Raw genomic sequence first — 14,200 nt, forward strand, 5'->3', positions numbered from 1 at the left:
CCGCTTGCTGCGAGGCGACAGCAGCTCCCCAGCCTCCCGCTGCGGCCAGCCTGCACCCCTCAGACAGTCACTGGGTGGAAAAGGTGGGTCCCTTCCCCATCTTGACCTCTTCGCTGGTAATTTTTCACTCAAAAGCAAGCTGGTGTCGATGCTTTCTTGCTTGTTACTTGGTTGTGCTTTAATCCTTATGCAGGTTTTAACCTCTGCAGCTGAATGAAGGCCATCCCCTTACCCAGCTGTAGCATGTCTGTAAGGGGACGGGTGGCACAGGGAGGGGCAGGACCTGTTCCCCATTTTCAGGCTGACCACATCTGTTTCACCCTCCTGCCCCATCCTCTCCTTCTGTGAGCTGCACAAAGACCCCTGAGCACCCCAGCCCTCCCCAGAATACCTCCCCTGGCCTCACAGTGCCATCAGAGCCCATCCCTGTCCCCCCACCCCACGGGTGGGTGCCAGCACCATGGTGCAGCCCACGGGGAGGGGAGAGCAGGGGCACAGAGGGATGCCACAGCCCCTTGAGGATGGTGGCACATGGCACGGGTGGGGGCTGGCTGTCACTTCAGGGACATTTCAGCACTAAAATGCTGTGGCGCAAGCAGCCCTCGTTGACACAGTTTTATTTACAGCAGAAGGGACCTTGGCCAGTTTTTTTCCTGGAGGAAATGGCCAAGGTGCAGCCAAGGCAAACCGTCCTTGAAAAAAAAAGCAACTGTCACTGCGACGTCCTAGCCCAGGGAGGGGGTGATGTAGCAGAAGCTGTGTCCCCTGTGGCAAGTCCGTGCTGGGGGCTGTCTCCAAAAATGTCATCAATCCCGCTATGCACCCCCCCCAGCACGGGCAGAGCACCCGCTTTTCTCCCGCAGCACCGTGGGGTTTTTTTCAGCAGCAATTTATGCGAGAGGTCCCGGCAGGGTGTTAGGGCTCGACAGCCTCTTCAGGGGGTTCATGCTTCGCCCCGAGCCCCCCGTTGCCATCCTGGTCCTGCTGCCGTGCCCACCACTCCCTCAGCTCCTGGTACAGCTCCTGGTGCTCTTCCTTCCAGCACGTAAACTTCTCCGAGGTGAGCGTGGCGTCGCACAGCAGCTGCTCCAGAGCCTGCAGCTCCACCAGCTTCGCCTGCCGAGGGGAAAGGCATGTTTTGGGGTGGCTTCCCATGAGCGACGGGGGGATTTTGGGGGGCGGAGGGGTGGGTCAGGGGAGCGGTGGGCTCCCACCTTGAGCGTGCTCTGCAGGGCCCGCACCGCGTGCACCTTCTCGTTGATGTGGGGGTTCTTGTTGCGCCGGATGAAGGACTTGCGGCACTGCTCCTGCGTCAGGAACCGCTGCCGCCCGATGAGGGACACCCCCCCCTGCTTCAGGCACCGCATCAGGCACTCGAGATCCTCCCCGGCGGGGTCTGGGTGAGGAAAAGGGGCACCGTAGCAGGGAGGGGGGGCCCCAAAACCCTCTGGGGGCTGCTCCCCCCTCCCACGCGCCCCTGCCCCGAGAGCATCCCGAGACACTCCGTGGTTTGCACTCAAATACATCCCAACTTGAGTCGCCCACCCCGGGTCCACAAGAGGGAGGCCCTGACTTCAGTGAAAGGGCACACGAGGTGACAGGGTGACAGATGTCACACACACACCCCCCCAGCCCCTACCCATGGGCGAGGAGGGCCGGGGGCTGCCCTGGGGGCTGCTGGCTGCGCTGCTGGGCTCGCCGCCGGCTGCGAAGAGCTGGGCTTTCTCCGGGGCGTTTTGCAGCTTCTTCTTTGGCTGGGGGAGAGACGGGTGGGAGGTGAGACAAGAATCCTCCGTCCCCTCCCCAGGATGTCCCCCAGGGCCACTCACCGAGTCGCATCCGTGCCTGGGGGACTCATCGTCAGGGTCCTCCGCTTCTGTCTCACTGTAGCAGTCTGGAGGAGGCCACGGGGGAGGACAGTGGGAGCAGAGGGAGCGGGAAACCCCGGGCTACCCCCTCCCCAGGGCTGAGCATCACGCCGGCCCTCCTCTCAGGGAGCAACTCTCACATTTCCCCCCAAATCACGGGCAAAGCTCCCACGCCGGGGCCATAGCGCCGGGCACGGCTGCCCCACCGGGACCCACGGCTCCCCACCTCCCACGGGGGAACCCACTCTGTCTCCCACCCTGGAAAGAGCTCGTTACCTTCCTCCCTGTCCGGGACTGACTGGTGGGCCAGCGTGTACTTTGTTTTGGCTGTTATTAGGTGACTGACCCACCTGGGGAAGGAAAGGATGGACAGACAGACAGAGGGTCACAGCCAGCACGGTGTGGTGGGACCGGCACCGCCTGGTGTGTTACTCACATGCTCAAATCACCCAGCGTTTCTGCGGCGAAGATGAAGGGCTTGTACTTCTGATGGCAGAGCTGGAACACGCTGGAGGAGGACGAGCAGGCCGCTGCCTTTGCTGCTGCGGTTACCCAGCACTGGAGCCAGCCCCGAGCCCTCGTCCAGCCTCCCCTGCACCGCAGCCCCCCCGCCCCGCCCCAGCCCAGGGGTTTGGGGCTTTTTCCTGCCTTTGGAGATGCTCCAGTCCTCAGCCTTGTCCCACATAACACCAGTAAGCACAATGCACATTTTGCTTGGAGCGTGGGCTCCCGTATCGCAAGATGGCCAGTCCTGCCAGCCCCATGGGGACCCCACCAACCCCACAGGGACCCCACCAACCCCACGGGGACCCCACCAGCCCCACGGAGACCCCACCAGCCCCACGGGGACCCCACCATCCCCACGGGGACACAGAGGTGGTACCCAGCAGGGCTCCTCAGCACATGCCCTCGGGACAGCATCCCGCTCTTCCACCACCACCCGGGAGGTCCATGGTGAGACAGACCCCACTCACTATTTCTTCTTCTGCTCCCTCGTGCTCTCCAGGTCGTAGGTGGCCACGTTGATGAGCCCCGCAGCCTTCTCATCCTGTGAGGGACACAGCCGTGGCCATCACCCACCCCGGCGCTGGGGATGGGAAAGCCCGGCTGCCTCAGGTCGGGTGGGTGGGGGAAAGGACACCCCCTGTCCCCACTCACGTTGGGGTGGTGGTACCAGTAGAGCGTGTGGCCCTTCAGCACGAACCAGCACCGCTTCCACTTCTGGGCCATGAAGCCCACGTGGTCCTTCTTCTTGAGGAGCCAGCCATTGCAGTCCACCCGGCCCAAGTCCCGGCACGAGACCCGCCGGCGGCTCAGCCTGGTTGCCACTCCTGCTGGCCACAGCGTTGGGGGGGGGCAGAGGGGGGCGGTGGTGTCAAGAGCAGGCAAGGAGGAGCAAGCAGGGGGAGACCCCCCAGCCCTGGCAGGGTCCCGCTCACCTTTTGGTCTGCGTCCTGTCTGGGGGCTGTCCTGGATTGGGGGAAGAGAGGTGAGTGGTTAGGGATGATTGAGCCCCCCCCCATCCAGCAGCACCCACAGCCCCTTAGGGACCGCCCCCCCCAACTCACACACCCCGTAACAGCCTGCTTGGAGGAGAACCCACCCCAGGGATGGGCACTTTGCCTCCCAGCTCAGGTGGGACGTGAAGCCCTGCATGTCCCCCCCTTCTCTCCCACCAGCTCTCACCTCCCTGGGGAGCTGGCCAGGCTCTGCGCCCCCGGCCCCCGCCGTGGGGTTGAGCTCCGCAGCGCAGGGTCCGGCGGCAGCAGGGGTGCCCGAGGAGCACGGGGTGCTCGGTGGGGTGCCACCCTCCCACGCTGTCTCCTCCTCCTCCGCAGCACCTGCAAACAGCAAGCGGGGCTCCAGCCTCCTGTCCCAGGGGAAGAAACCACTCCGTCCCTGGACACCCCCTCCGCTCCCCTCCTACCGTGGCCGGGCAGCCCCGGCAGCTCCCCCGCAGCCACCCCGGGAAGCCTCAAGTCCTGCTTGTGCTCTCCCTCCTCTTCCTCAGTGGCAGGGTCCAGCGCCGAGTCTGGCCCCGAGTCCAAATCGGCAGCAGCGCTGAGGGGAAAAAGGGATCCCTGAGCCACAAACCCCCTCGACCGCCACGGGGGTCCCGCTGTCGGGCTCCGGCTGTCCCCACACTCGCTTGGGGCACCCACGGTTCTCCCTGCCCGAGGAGGAGTGGGGCTGAAGGCAACGTGGTGGTGGTGGCTCGTTACCAACCCCACCAGCTTCCGCACTTCCCGGCAGGGTCCGAGCCGAGCCTGGCAGCTCCTGCCCAGCTCGCTGCCGCCGGCTCCACGCACGCCTTTCCATTCCGGGAGAGAAGGGTCATGGCTAAATATAGTTTCCACCCCATTAAAACGTTACCAAGTGAATGAATTACAAACACAACCACTTTTTTTTTTTTCATTCCTTAAGACTACTGGCAGCTTCCCGGGCCGCGTGCAGGCAGCTGCCCTGCTGCTGGTACCCCAAAAGAGCTGGGCAGGGTGCACCCAAACACCTCCGTGCTGGCTGGGCTCGGGGTGTCGGGGTGTCAGGGGATGGGGCTCACCTGGAGGTCGGGGACACGGGGCTGCCGGGGCAGTCGCTGCTCCTGGCACTGGGAGGATCCGCAGCGTCCGAAAAAGCTCCTGGGAGCTGCAGAGGGAGTATCAGGGCCAGCCCGCATCCCACCGTGGCCCCCCAGAGCTTTAGGGACCACCAGCGTGCTGGGAGATGCCCAGCTCCGAGCATTGCTGTGGCACTGGGGCCGTATTGGGAGCACTGGGATCGCTACCTGCTGCCTGGGAGAGGAGGGTGAACCGGGCAGGTCAAGGGGGATCTTCTTTAGCACCAGTGTCACCCCGCTCGCCTTCTCCAGCAGCTTCTTTGCCAGGTTGGTGCGTGTCCAACCCACCTGCACCCGCACCCTGGTGAGCTGCGGGACACGGCCCCAGCCCCATGGCTGCCCCCGACCCCACAGCTCCTGCCCCCCCCAAACCCTCCCAGCAGCAGCTTCTGTGTCCCCCAGACCTTCCCCAGCCCGGACTCCTACATTCTGCAGATCACAGCTCCCGTGTGCCTCCCGGATCCTCCCGTCTGCAGTCCCTGTGTCCCCCCAAATCCTCCCAGCTCCCCGTCCACGACTTCACTGCTGAAACCAGCTCCCCGTCCACGACTTCACTGCTGAAACCAGTTCCCCGTCCACCCCGACTCACCACGACCTGCTCATTGACCTGCACGATCTCGTCTCCAGGCAGGATGTAGTCCCCGTAGGCAGCCAAGGCCTGGGGCAGAGGCAGGGTGGGAGCGGGGTGCCCAGCCCCAGGCACTCCCCCCTGTGCCCCCCCAGCTAATCCCAACTCAGGAGCTCTCCCAACTGGGGAGAACTGGGGGGGTGTGGGGGGGTGTTAACCATTAACCAGCAGCCTGACCTTGCACAGCACCAGCCAGAGCGGCTGGTGGGAGCGGGGTGTGGAGGGGGGCTGCCACCATGGCCCAGGCTGTGCTCACTCATGAGACGAGTTGCACGGTCTCAGCTGCAGGCAGCCACCCCCAGCTCTGGGTTGGGGTGGGGGGGGTGCAGATTTAGGGCCCTAAGAGGCTTGTAAGATCCAGCTGGATAGGTTGTATTGCCCCCCCCACTCCGCTAAAAGCAGGGGGGGTGACTGAGGGACAGGGTGGCACGGGAGGGTGACAGACTGGGAGGGGCAGCCCCTCACTCACCTCCGAGGTGGTCGCAGACACAAAGTGCAGGCAGGAGCTGGTGGAGGTGATCTCGAGGCCCTAGGCGGGGATGGGAGGGAGGCATGAGAGGGGTGCAGGGGGGTCCCAGGGCAGTGGGGGGCACCGAGGCGGTGGGGACTCACCAGTGGGGCGGTGAGGAGTGGCAGGGGGCTCCCCAGGGGGTCCGAGGGCAGCGTCAGGGTGCCAGGGGACATCAGAGGGCTCCCCCATGGGCTGGGGGGCAGCGTCGGGGTGTCAGGGGATGCTGGGGGGCTCCCCCACAGTCCAGAGGGAAGCGTCGGGGTGTTGGGGGATGTTGGGGGGCTGCCCCGCGGGCTGGGGGGCAGCGCCAGCCCCACGCGTTGCAGCACAGCCCTGCGGTCCAGCAGCGCCGGGGGGCTGCAGCCCACGATGCTCTCGCAGATGCCCACGATGTGCTGGCACTGTGGGTTAAAACGGGGCCGGGGGGGGGGGTGTTGAGGGCCTGGCAGGCCCCCCCCCCCCCCCCCCCAATGCCTGCCACCCCCTCTTCACCCAGCACTTACAATACGCAGGATCTGTCCGTCCCTCTCAGTTGTGGGACAGTCCTGGGGGGGGACAAGATGCTGGGCTGAGTGGGACAGGATGGCGCAGCCCCCCTCTGGCCCAGTGGGGAACACCCCCCCGCCCCCCATACCACATCCCCCCCCCTCTAACCCCAGCTCTCTCCCCTCTCCAGCAAGAAGAGTTTGGGGGGTACAGGAGAGCAGATATCTGGCTCCCCCCACCCCACCTAGACACCATGCCCATCACCTTGGCCTTGGGGCACCCACCGCTTGCAGCGTCTCTGCCAGCTGGGTGCAGAGCAGGATGATGTCCCGGCTGGCTGAAAAATCGTTGAGGGTGGAGAAGAGGTACCTGGAGGGGGGGGGTCAGTGCGGGGGAGACACACACAGAGAGCTCAGCACCATGTACGGGGGGCACCCAGCACCCACAGGTACCCCCCACCCACCCCGGACCTGTTGAGCCAGGAGAAGAGCTCCTTGGCGGCACCGACCAGGTCAACGACACGGGCCAGGAGGGCGAGGGGGGGCGGCTGGGGGGCAGCCCCCGCTGGCGGCCCCCCCAGCACCAGGCTCTGGGTGCCCTGTGCCAGCTCCCACAGCCGCTCCGTCAGCGTCCGCAGGCTGGTGCTCGCCAGCCCTGTGTCCTGGGGGGGGGGGGGCACACACACACACACACACAGGGGTGCCGGGGGACGGGAGGGCAGTGGGGGTCTCCAGGGCACCTCCACATCCCCACCTCCACCCATCCCAGGGTGCCCCTGAATCTCGCCTCCACCCATCCCAGGGTGTCCTCGCATCCCCCCCCTCCCAGTTTGGGGTGCCCCCACATTCCACCCTCCATCCAGCCCAGGCTGCCCCCATGTCCCACCTCAACCCAGCTCAGGGTGCCTCTGCATCCCCTCCCACCCAGTCCAGGGTGCCCCCCACACCCCCCCTCCACCCAGTCCAGGGTGCCCCAACATCCCCCTTTCCATCCAGCCCAGGGTGCCCCCGTGTCCCCCCTCAAACCACCTCAAGATGCCCCCGTGTCCCCCTCCACTCAGTCCAGGGTGCCCCAACATCCCCATTCCCATCCAGCTCAGAGTGCCCCCCGTGTCCCCCCTCCATCCAACCCAAGGTGTCCCCACATCCTCCCCCTCCAGCCCAGGGTACCCCCATGTCCCGCACCTCCACCCAGTGCCAGATGCCCCCACGTCCCCCCGCCTCCAGCCAAACCTTTTCCCATGTCCCCCTCTCCACCCAACCCCGGGCTCACCCACATCCCCCCCCCCTCCTTCCTCCACGGGAGCCCCGCAGCACCCATGGGTGCCAGCACTCACCAGGGCGCGGAGCTGCTCCACGGCCTCCAGCAGCAGCTCCTGGTGCCCCAGCCGCCGCACCCCCAACTTCTCCAGGGCCCCCGCCGACAGCCCCAGCAGCTGGGGCCCCGCCAGCCCCCACGCCTCGAAGGGGTACCCCTGCACCGCCGCGTCCAGCCCTGCCCACAGAGCCAGCTGGATGCTGGGGGGGTGGAGGGGGGGGGCCCAGCACCCCCCAACCAGTACCCCCAGCTGGGTGACCCCGGGGGTGACGCCTGGCTGCCGGGAGAGACCTCTTCGTGCAACGAGTTTGCCCGGTCTCAGCCTGGATGGCCGGACCCTCACCCCATCGCCGTCACAATCTGTGGACCACCCCCCCCCCCCCCCCAAAAAGGGACAAGGAGTGAGGGACAACCCACCCCAGGGGTCCCCCCACCCTGAGTTGGAGGACAGGAGGGGTGGGGGGGTGTGTGTGGGGTCTCACCTCGGAGCCAGGCAGCCGCCCGCGCCGGGTCCCAGTTGCCCACGGGCTCCATGGCGGCCAGGCCGGAACCGGGAGCGGCCGCTCACCTGCGCCGGGGCCGGGCGGCCCCATTGGCGCACCCGCGTGCCGCTCACCGCGGCCTCCCCGGGGCCGCCCGCCCAGAACCACCCGACCCCGGCGGGGTGAGGCGCCGCGACGCGCCCCAGTGAGTCACGGGCCGGACGGTGACGCACGGCTGCCGAAACCCACCCCCCCCACCCAAGGGGGGAAACACCCCACACCCCCCTCCAGCCTCAGTTTCCCCTCAGCAGTGAGATGAGGTGTCTCCCCCTCCCCACCGCAGGCGACGAGGGCTGAGTCCTGACAGAACTCATGACACTAGTGGGCACCCCCCCCCCCCAGAAGCCAGGTGCTCTGTGGGTTTGACCCCCACAAATCCCTAGGAGAGCCTAGGGGGGAGCCCCTGCTCCCCCCTTTCCTCACCACTTGGGGATTTTGGGGTGTCCCCCACCCCTTCCTCCACAAGTGGGGAAACTGAGACAGGGGATAACCCACGCGCAGGCCTGTGGAGGGGCTGCCCCTGCTAAACCTGGCTCTCCTGCCCTCCACCCCCCCCCCAAATCCACCCTGGGACTGGTGCTGACCCCCCCCCCTCGTCCCCAGCCAGCGCCTCGGTGCCCGTGCCCCCCCCCGCCCTGGTGTGTGCGCTTGGGGGAGCAGCGGGCGCTGATTGCGGCTGACAGCGGCTCAGCGCTCGCCGGGTGCGTGCCGCCCTTTCCGAGGGGGGCTGCGGGGCTGGCAGGCGGGCGACAGACACAGACACCCCCCCCCCGCCTTTTCGCTTCGGTCAGGGGGTGTCCCCGAGGTTGAAGGCGGAGGGAGAGGGGGAAAGGTGGACGACCCCAGCCCCGCTGCTGCTGACCTGTGGGGCCTGATCCTGCTGCTCCCCTCTGCGCCATGATCATCCGCCCCAGACGCTTAACCCCGGGGTATTTCCGTCTGCTCCAGGTAAGGGGTGAGTTGGGGCTGTGGGGGGGGGGAGCAGCCTGTGGGGACCCCCCCCCCCCCCAAGACTCGGGAGCCATGCCCAGCCATATCCTGGCTCCAGGCGAGCGTGATGCCTGCGGAGCCCTGCAAGCGCTGCATGAGGCAGCCCAAAAACATGGGGGGAGCCCCCCAAAGCTGCCCCCATCCCAGCTGGGGGCGATAGGGATGTTCAGGGCACAGCCCCAGGGCCCCTGTCCCCTGGGGGGGGGGGGGGGTGTGTTTGGGGGGTCAGGGTGTTGCAGCACTCTCCTCTCCTCTCTTCCCCCCGCAGATGCAGCTGGCGGCAGGGCGGGGGGCTGAGCCGGGGGGGCGGCTGCTGACCCCCCTGGCCCTGCTGCTGGCGGCCGCCGGGCTCTGCCTCTCCTTCTACAGCGCCCGCAGAATGGCCAGCCCCACCCAAGCCCCCCCAAAACCGTGAGGAAGAGGCTGGTGGAGGGGGCCCCAGGGATGGTCCCCAAAGGGATGTGGGGGTCCCCCTCTGCCCGCTGGCCCCCGCCTGAAGGGAGCTGCCAGCTGCGGATCCTTTCCAGCTGATCTGCGTCACATCCAGCCCTTCCCTCCGCTCCTGGGCGGTGCGACGCCCTGGGGCTGGGGGGCACCCGCCTCTCTGTCCCCCTGTCTGTCCCCGCTTTTGGGAGACGGTTCAACAACCGCAGAACGGAGGAGCCACCTCCCGGCTCCAGAGCTGCCGGCGAAGCCACCACGATCCAGCCACAAAACAACAAGAAGCTGAACGGACAGACAGACCCCATTCATCTCCATCTTCCCAGGCAAGCAGAGCGGCCTGGGGGGGGGGCCCCCCCTTGTACCCCACTGGTGGCCACGCAGCCCGCCCCCTCCCCCTCCCCCTCCCCACGCAGACCATGCTGCAGCCCCACACAAAGGAGGTCAGCGCCGAGCGCTGTTAGGTAACGCCGAGGGGAAGGCTGGGGCCCAAGTGGCCTCAGTAACAACAGGGCTGGGGGGACACGGGGTCGGCGACGTGTCCCCTGGGCAGGCGCATCCCGTGGGGATGGGGTCTGCAACCTCTGCAGCCCCCTCGCACCCACTAAACCCCCACTCCTAGGGCTGGGCGGGGGGGTTAAATCCGGGCAGGCGGTGTGGAAATAAATCCTTCCCTGCTGAGCACAGCTGCGGTGTCTCTCTGCTTTGCTGCTGCTCCAGCCCAGCGCCCCGTTCCCAGCTCGGCAGGAGGGACAAACCTCTGGCCTGCTGAGGGTTTTGCTGCGGGGGCTGCAGCAGTGGGACCCACTCGGCAGGAATTTGCAGCAGCGGGTGGTGGCACTGTCACACGAAGTCCCCCCGGAGCCAGGCAGGGTCACCGGTGGGATTATGGCAGCAGCGGGCTGCTGGTGGTGAAGGGGGGAGGCTGCTCACACCACACACACACGCAGCCCCAGCCCTCTAGGAAGATGGAATCACTTGCAAGCATTAGATTTGAGGGGGACAGGAGCCTAAAATTGCCCCTGCCTGGGGGACACCAACATTCCCCTCTCAAGGCCCAAACAGGCAAGGCCAGCACCACAACGAGCTGCTTGCTACAAGACCTGAGTGCTTGATGAAGAGTTTACTCGACCACATATTCCCCCCCAAAAAAGCAACCCCGTATTTGCTACCAATAGGCTGGGAACCCCGCTGTGAGGAGGGCAAAGCAGGAGCTTCACTGCCCTGCCAGGGCAGGAGCACCGGGATGGGGCTGTTTCTCTGGGCTGGCACAGACACTGGTAATATTTCCCTCTGCGTGATTGGGAAGAGCACAACACCAAGAGGTCGCCCTCCATGCCAAGGGGCAGCTGCCACCCTCCAGCCAGGGCCTGGGTCACACTCACAGAGAGCTCTCGACACCGCCAGCACGTTGGTCGACATTTTAATGGGCGACCACACACCACGGTCAACCCCTGACCCGAGAAGTGAGGCCTAAAACCGCTCTAAAAGCAAAGAGACGAGCGTACAGTCACGCCAGCGCTCAGGGAACAAGCGGCGTGCCCCTTCCCCGAGAAAGGGGGGACACAGTGAGGGCACCCGGGGGCCCGCTGGCTCCTTCTCCTCGTTAGTGCTCTGGCGAGGAGGGCTGCCAGGAGGAGCGGAGCGTTCGCTTGCTGGCAGGCTGCGCCGGGGCATGTTTTTCTCGGAAAGCTGAGGACAAAGACGCCCTTAGGGAGCTGCCCGGCCCCTCGGTCCGCTGGGCTCAGCTGGACGCCTCCATCTCGGCAACTTCCTCGAGCGGCTGGGTCTGCACTTCCACTTTCTTCGGGGGGATGTAGGAGCCCATCCCGGCGGCACGTTCTGCCTCCTCCTGCGTGTACGGGGCCTCCCGCAGCTGCTTCAGCCTGCGGGGAAGGCAGAGAGGAGGCTGGAAGCCTTCCACCCCAGCTCCTCAAAACAAGACCGGCCCAGAACTCGCACCACCACCCCGCCGGAGCAGGGGGGGCGAGGGGCTGCAGCCTGCTCCCAGGCAGGGCACAGGACCCCACTCGGGACCCCCCTTACCTCTTCTTGTGCACCTTGGACCTGAAGTGCTCCTTCATGCTGGTCAGGTCCACAAAGTAGCGCCTGGGAGGAGGGGGATAAGAGGTTGGGGGTCAGGGGGCCCCGAGATGGGAGCAGGGATGCAGACAGCCCTATGGAGGGGGCCAGGCCCCCCCCCCCGCCCCGGGATCAGTCCCCCATGGGTCAGGGTCCCCGCTGAGACCAGACCAAGCTCCCCCCGGGACTTAGAGACCCCTTCCCCAGCCCTAGTCTCCCCCCAGGATTCAGGGAGCACCCCGGGACCAGGACAACCCCCTCCCAAAAGCCACAGACCCCCCCCCCCCCAGAACCAAGACACCACCATCCCCACCCCCCCCCCGCCCCGCAGGGGCCAGACAACCCCCTGCACCAGGGAAAACCCCTCCAAGGGTTAAAGCCCTCCGTCCCCAGGCCCACCCGGGATCAGAGCATCCCGGACCCCCCCCCCCCCCGATACGGGGACATCCCCCCCCCCCCCCCCCCCCCCAGGACCCCCGCACGCACGCGCAGTGGAGGCAGTAGAACTGGGCGCAGCCCGGCAGGTCGGGGTCGGGCTCCTGCCGCAGCAGCCGAGCGGCGTTCTCAGGCTTCAGGTCCCCGTGGATCTCGTCCAGGTCACGGCGGCGCCGCTTCGCCTTCCACTGCCGGGCCAGCGAGTGGGCCCGGTGAGCGCCGGTGCGGCGGCCATTGCGCGGCGACATGGCGGCCGCACGCCGGCACCCTGCTCCGTAGCGCGCAGGCGCGGAGGTCTGCAGGCCGCGCCCCGCCCGCGAAGCCTTAGACTCCGCCCACGAAGCGGCGGAACCGAGCCCGCTAAGCTATAGGCTCCGCCCACCCCGCGGCAGGCTCCACCCACGAGTTGGCAAACCGGCAAACCCTGCCCTGAGGCGGGAGGCCACGCCCACGAGACCACGCCCACGAAGCAGCAGGCCACGCCCTCCCCCCCGCGCTGCCCTCCGGCCTCGCTGAGCCGGTGAATGGCCCCGGGGGACAGACCCGTCCCCAAGGGTCCCCAGCACCCGGTGGCAGCCGTCCCCAGGCTGTCCCCGCAGTGGGACACAGGGTCTGGCCTCGGGGCAGGGCGTGACCGGGTCCCGTGCTGCCCCGGTCACTGCTGTGATGAGCTGGGGAGGGCTCAGCCTACCGTGTCCCGGCAGTGATCGTGTTTCTTCCACCCTGGGTGAATCAATTATAGATGGGGACCCACAGCGGGGGGAGCGCTGAGCCCCAGCGCCTGCTCTGCGCTGTGGGTTTGGGGTGGCTCCAGCCCTGGGGGTCCCCTGGGGGTGAAGGGCACTGGGGGGCTGGGGCGGGAGGACAGAGGGGGGGGATTGGGGGTGACTGGAGCAGCTCCCCCTGCGCTGTCCCCAGCTCAGCCTGGGCTCAGGTTCCCCTTTGTGCATTGGAAGTGGCCCCTGAAACATTAATGAAGCCACCGGATCACCGGGAAGGCACGGGGGGGGGGGGGGGGGGGGCCCAGCCCCGCACCCCTCCTGTTCCCCACGGCACCCGCCAGCTCCCGTCCCCGTTGAGCCCCTCACCATGACCCAGGGCTTCTGGCGGATCTACAAGACCAAAGTGCTGCAGACCCTGGGGGGGGCACGGGCGGACGGGGTGCTGCAGGAGGAGGTAGGTTGGGGGGGGTGGGGGGGTGGTCATCATCAATCCTGGGTCCCCCCAAAATGGAGTGACCAACTTCCCTGCCTTCCCCCTGCCTGCACCTCTGCCCTTATGGGGGGGCTTCATTGCAGGGAGACACCCCTGAGCTGATGGAGACAGCCGAGCCCCCCGCGCTGATGGAGGAGGGACCCAGCCCCGTGTCCCAGCTGGCGAGGAAGGTGAGGAGGAGCCGGTGGGGCTGGGGGGGGGGCTGGTGGGATCTGGAGATCCCCGGTGAGTCCGGTGCTGCCTCCCCCGCAGGTGCAGGGGGTGGGTGCCCGGGGCTGGCGGACGTTTTCATCGCTCTTCACCCGTGAGGACGAGCACCAGCTACTCAGCCCGGAGGCCTGTGCAGACCAGTGAGTTGCAGCTCGGTGGGGGGGGACCCCAGAGCCCAGATCCAGCCCCTGGGAGCTGCTGGGCCCTGGCATCCCCCCATCCCATCACCTGCACCCCTCTCCCTTCCCTATACCCATGGGGCTGGGCTGGGGGGCAGTAGGAGGGGAGCCAGCACGGAGCGGGAACTTGGAGGGGTTTGGGGGGGTCCCAGTCCTGGCCACTGAGAGACCCGGAAAGAAGGGTCCCCACCCTGATGTCCCCACCCCCGTTCTCTCCCCAGCCCGCTGGCTGCTGAGCCGCCTGAGCCTCCCCCCTCCGAGAAGGCACCTGGTTTTTGGGATCTCTTTGCTACCAAGTGGCAGCAAGCGTCAGGGCCGGACAAGGGGGCACCCCCCCCGGAGCCGGACGAGAGCCCCGGGGAGCCGCCGGGTGACGAGGGTGGCGACCTGCGGGAGCCGGAGGAAGGAGCCTTCCACTGGGGCTTCCTGGCCAGCAAACTGGCCGAAATCCGGAATAAAAACGCCCCCAAGGACAACTAGAGGAGGATGTGCCGGCTGGACTCTCCAGCAGTGGGGACAGCCCCCCCACCGCCGGTGGGCAGCCCCCTGCCCACGCCTGAGGGCTCCATGGTGGGTTTCGGTGATGTTTCTGCACTAAAGACCCCGAGGTGCCCCTTGTCCCTGAGCCCTGCCTGGTGCTTTCTTTGCCCTCGCCCCCCCACCTCCGCGTCCCCCAGCT

At 67.1% G+C, this 14,200-nt stretch overlaps 3 protein-coding genes and 1 long non-coding RNA gene across 6 annotated transcripts; 2 read left to right on the forward strand and 2 right to left on the reverse strand.

Moving 5' to 3' along the window:
- Positions 1–600: 600 nt before the first annotated feature.
- On the reverse strand, positions 601–8,043 carry CNKSR1 (connector enhancer of kinase suppressor of Ras 1). 2 transcript variants are annotated; one of them, XM_042793949.1, is made up of 21 exons: positions 7,910–8,043; positions 7,447–7,604; positions 6,581–6,771; positions 6,395–6,479; positions 6,128–6,169; positions 5,726–6,025; positions 5,583–5,642; positions 5,075–5,143; positions 4,654–4,773; positions 4,429–4,514; positions 3,796–3,929; positions 3,555–3,709; positions 3,308–3,338; positions 3,027–3,199; positions 2,843–2,916; positions 2,305–2,376; positions 2,145–2,218; positions 1,830–1,894; positions 1,640–1,754; positions 1,215–1,396; positions 601–1,116 (listed from the first exon to the last, which is right to left on the reverse strand). In XM_042793949.1, exons 1-21 carry the CDS (start codon positions 7,959–7,961, stop codon positions 916–918), a joined length of 2,439 nt encoding a protein of 812 aa, XP_042649883.1. In that variant the 5' UTR covers positions 7,962–8,043; the 3' UTR covers positions 601–915. The 2 variants fall into 2 exon arrangements, with proteins under 2 accessions (XP_042649883.1, XP_042649884.1); XM_042793950.1 differs by lacking the exon at positions 5,075–5,143.
- A 582-nt stretch (positions 8,044–8,625) lies between these two features.
- LOC122153530 lies at positions 8,626–10,084 on the forward strand. Its single transcript, XR_006165439.1, has 2 exons — positions 8,626–8,917; positions 9,228–10,084. It is a non-coding gene; the product is annotated as an uncharacterized LOC122153530 (long non-coding RNA).
- Positions 10,085–10,807: 723 nt separating this feature from the next.
- On the reverse strand, positions 10,808–12,220 carry ZNF593 (zinc finger protein 593). Its single transcript, XM_032992154.2, has 3 exons — positions 11,969–12,220; positions 11,447–11,509; positions 10,808–11,286 (listed from the first exon to the last, which is right to left on the reverse strand). The coding sequence occupies exons 1-3, from the start codon at positions 12,163–12,165 to the stop codon at positions 11,145–11,147; spliced, it is 402 nt and encodes a 133-aa protein (XP_032848045.2). The 5' UTR covers positions 12,166–12,220; the 3' UTR covers positions 10,808–11,144.
- Positions 12,221–12,426: 206 nt separating this feature from the next.
- On the forward strand, positions 12,427–14,138 carry CUNH1orf232 (chromosome unknown C1orf232 homolog). 2 transcript variants are annotated; one of them, XM_042793635.1, is made up of 4 exons: positions 12,427–12,644; positions 13,216–13,302; positions 13,385–13,482; positions 13,743–14,138. In XM_042793635.1, the coding sequence occupies exons 2-4, from the start codon at positions 13,234–13,236 to the stop codon at positions 13,999–14,001; spliced, it is 426 nt and encodes a 141-aa protein (XP_042649569.1). In that variant the 5' UTR covers positions 12,427–12,644; positions 13,216–13,233; the 3' UTR covers positions 14,002–14,138. The 2 variants fall into 2 exon arrangements, with proteins under 2 accessions (XP_042649569.1, XP_032848066.2); XM_032992175.2 differs by lacking the exon at positions 12,427–12,644 and adding an exon at positions 12,828–13,093.
- Positions 14,139–14,200: the final 62 nt, after the last annotated feature.

This window comes from Tyto alba, unplaced genomic scaffold (genome assembly GCF_018691265.1).
Source record: "Tyto alba isolate M040663 unplaced genomic scaffold, T.alba_DEE_v4.0 Super-Scaffold_20, whole genome shotgun sequence".
Classification (NCBI taxonomy): domain Eukaryota; kingdom Metazoa; phylum Chordata; class Aves; order Strigiformes; family Tytonidae; genus Tyto; species Tyto alba.

What these genes read in the sequence shown, in the direction of transcription:
- CNKSR1 (XM_042793949.1), bottom strand. Translation starts at nt 7,961, where the DNA reads ATGGAGCCCGTGGGCAACTGGGACCCGGCGCGGGCGGCTGCCTGGCTC. An exon ending in GGCGGCTGCCTGGCTCCGAG is followed by an intron (nt 7,605 to 7,909) that starts GTGAGACCCCAC and finishes CTCTGTGGGCAG; the next exon opens with GGCTGGACGCGGCGGTGCAG. An exon ending in AGTCCCGGACAGGGAGGAAG is followed by an intron (nt 1,895 to 2,144) that starts GTAACGAGCTCT and finishes GGCCTCCTCCAG; the next exon opens with ACTGCTACAGTGAGACAGAA.
- CUNH1orf232 (XM_032992175.2), top strand. Translation starts at nt 13,007, where the DNA reads ATGACCCAGGGCTTCTGGCGGATCTACAAGACCAAAGTGCTGCAGACC. An exon ending in ACGGGGTGCTGCAGGAGGAG is followed by an intron (nt 13,094 to 13,215) that starts GTAGGTTGGGGG and finishes GCTTCATTGCAG; the next exon opens with GGAGACACCCCTGAGCTGAT. An exon ending in CCGGAGGCCTGTGCAGACCA is followed by an intron (nt 13,483 to 13,742) that starts GTGAGTTGCAGC and finishes TTCTCTCCCCAG; the next exon opens with CCCGCTGGCTGCTGAGCCGC.
- ZNF593 (XM_032992154.2), bottom strand. Translation starts at nt 12,165, where the DNA reads ATGTCGCCGCGCAATGGCCGCCGCACCGGCGCTCACCGGGCCCACTCG. An exon ending in TTCTACTGCCTCCACTGCGC is followed by an intron (nt 11,510 to 11,968) that starts GTGCGTGCGGGG and finishes CCCTCCTCCCAG; the next exon opens with GCGCTACTTTGTGGACCTGA. An exon ending in TCCAAGGTGCACAAGAAGAG is followed by an intron (nt 11,287 to 11,446) that starts GTAAGGGGGGTC and finishes CCTTCCCCGCAG; the next exon opens with GCTGAAGCAGCTGCGGGAGG.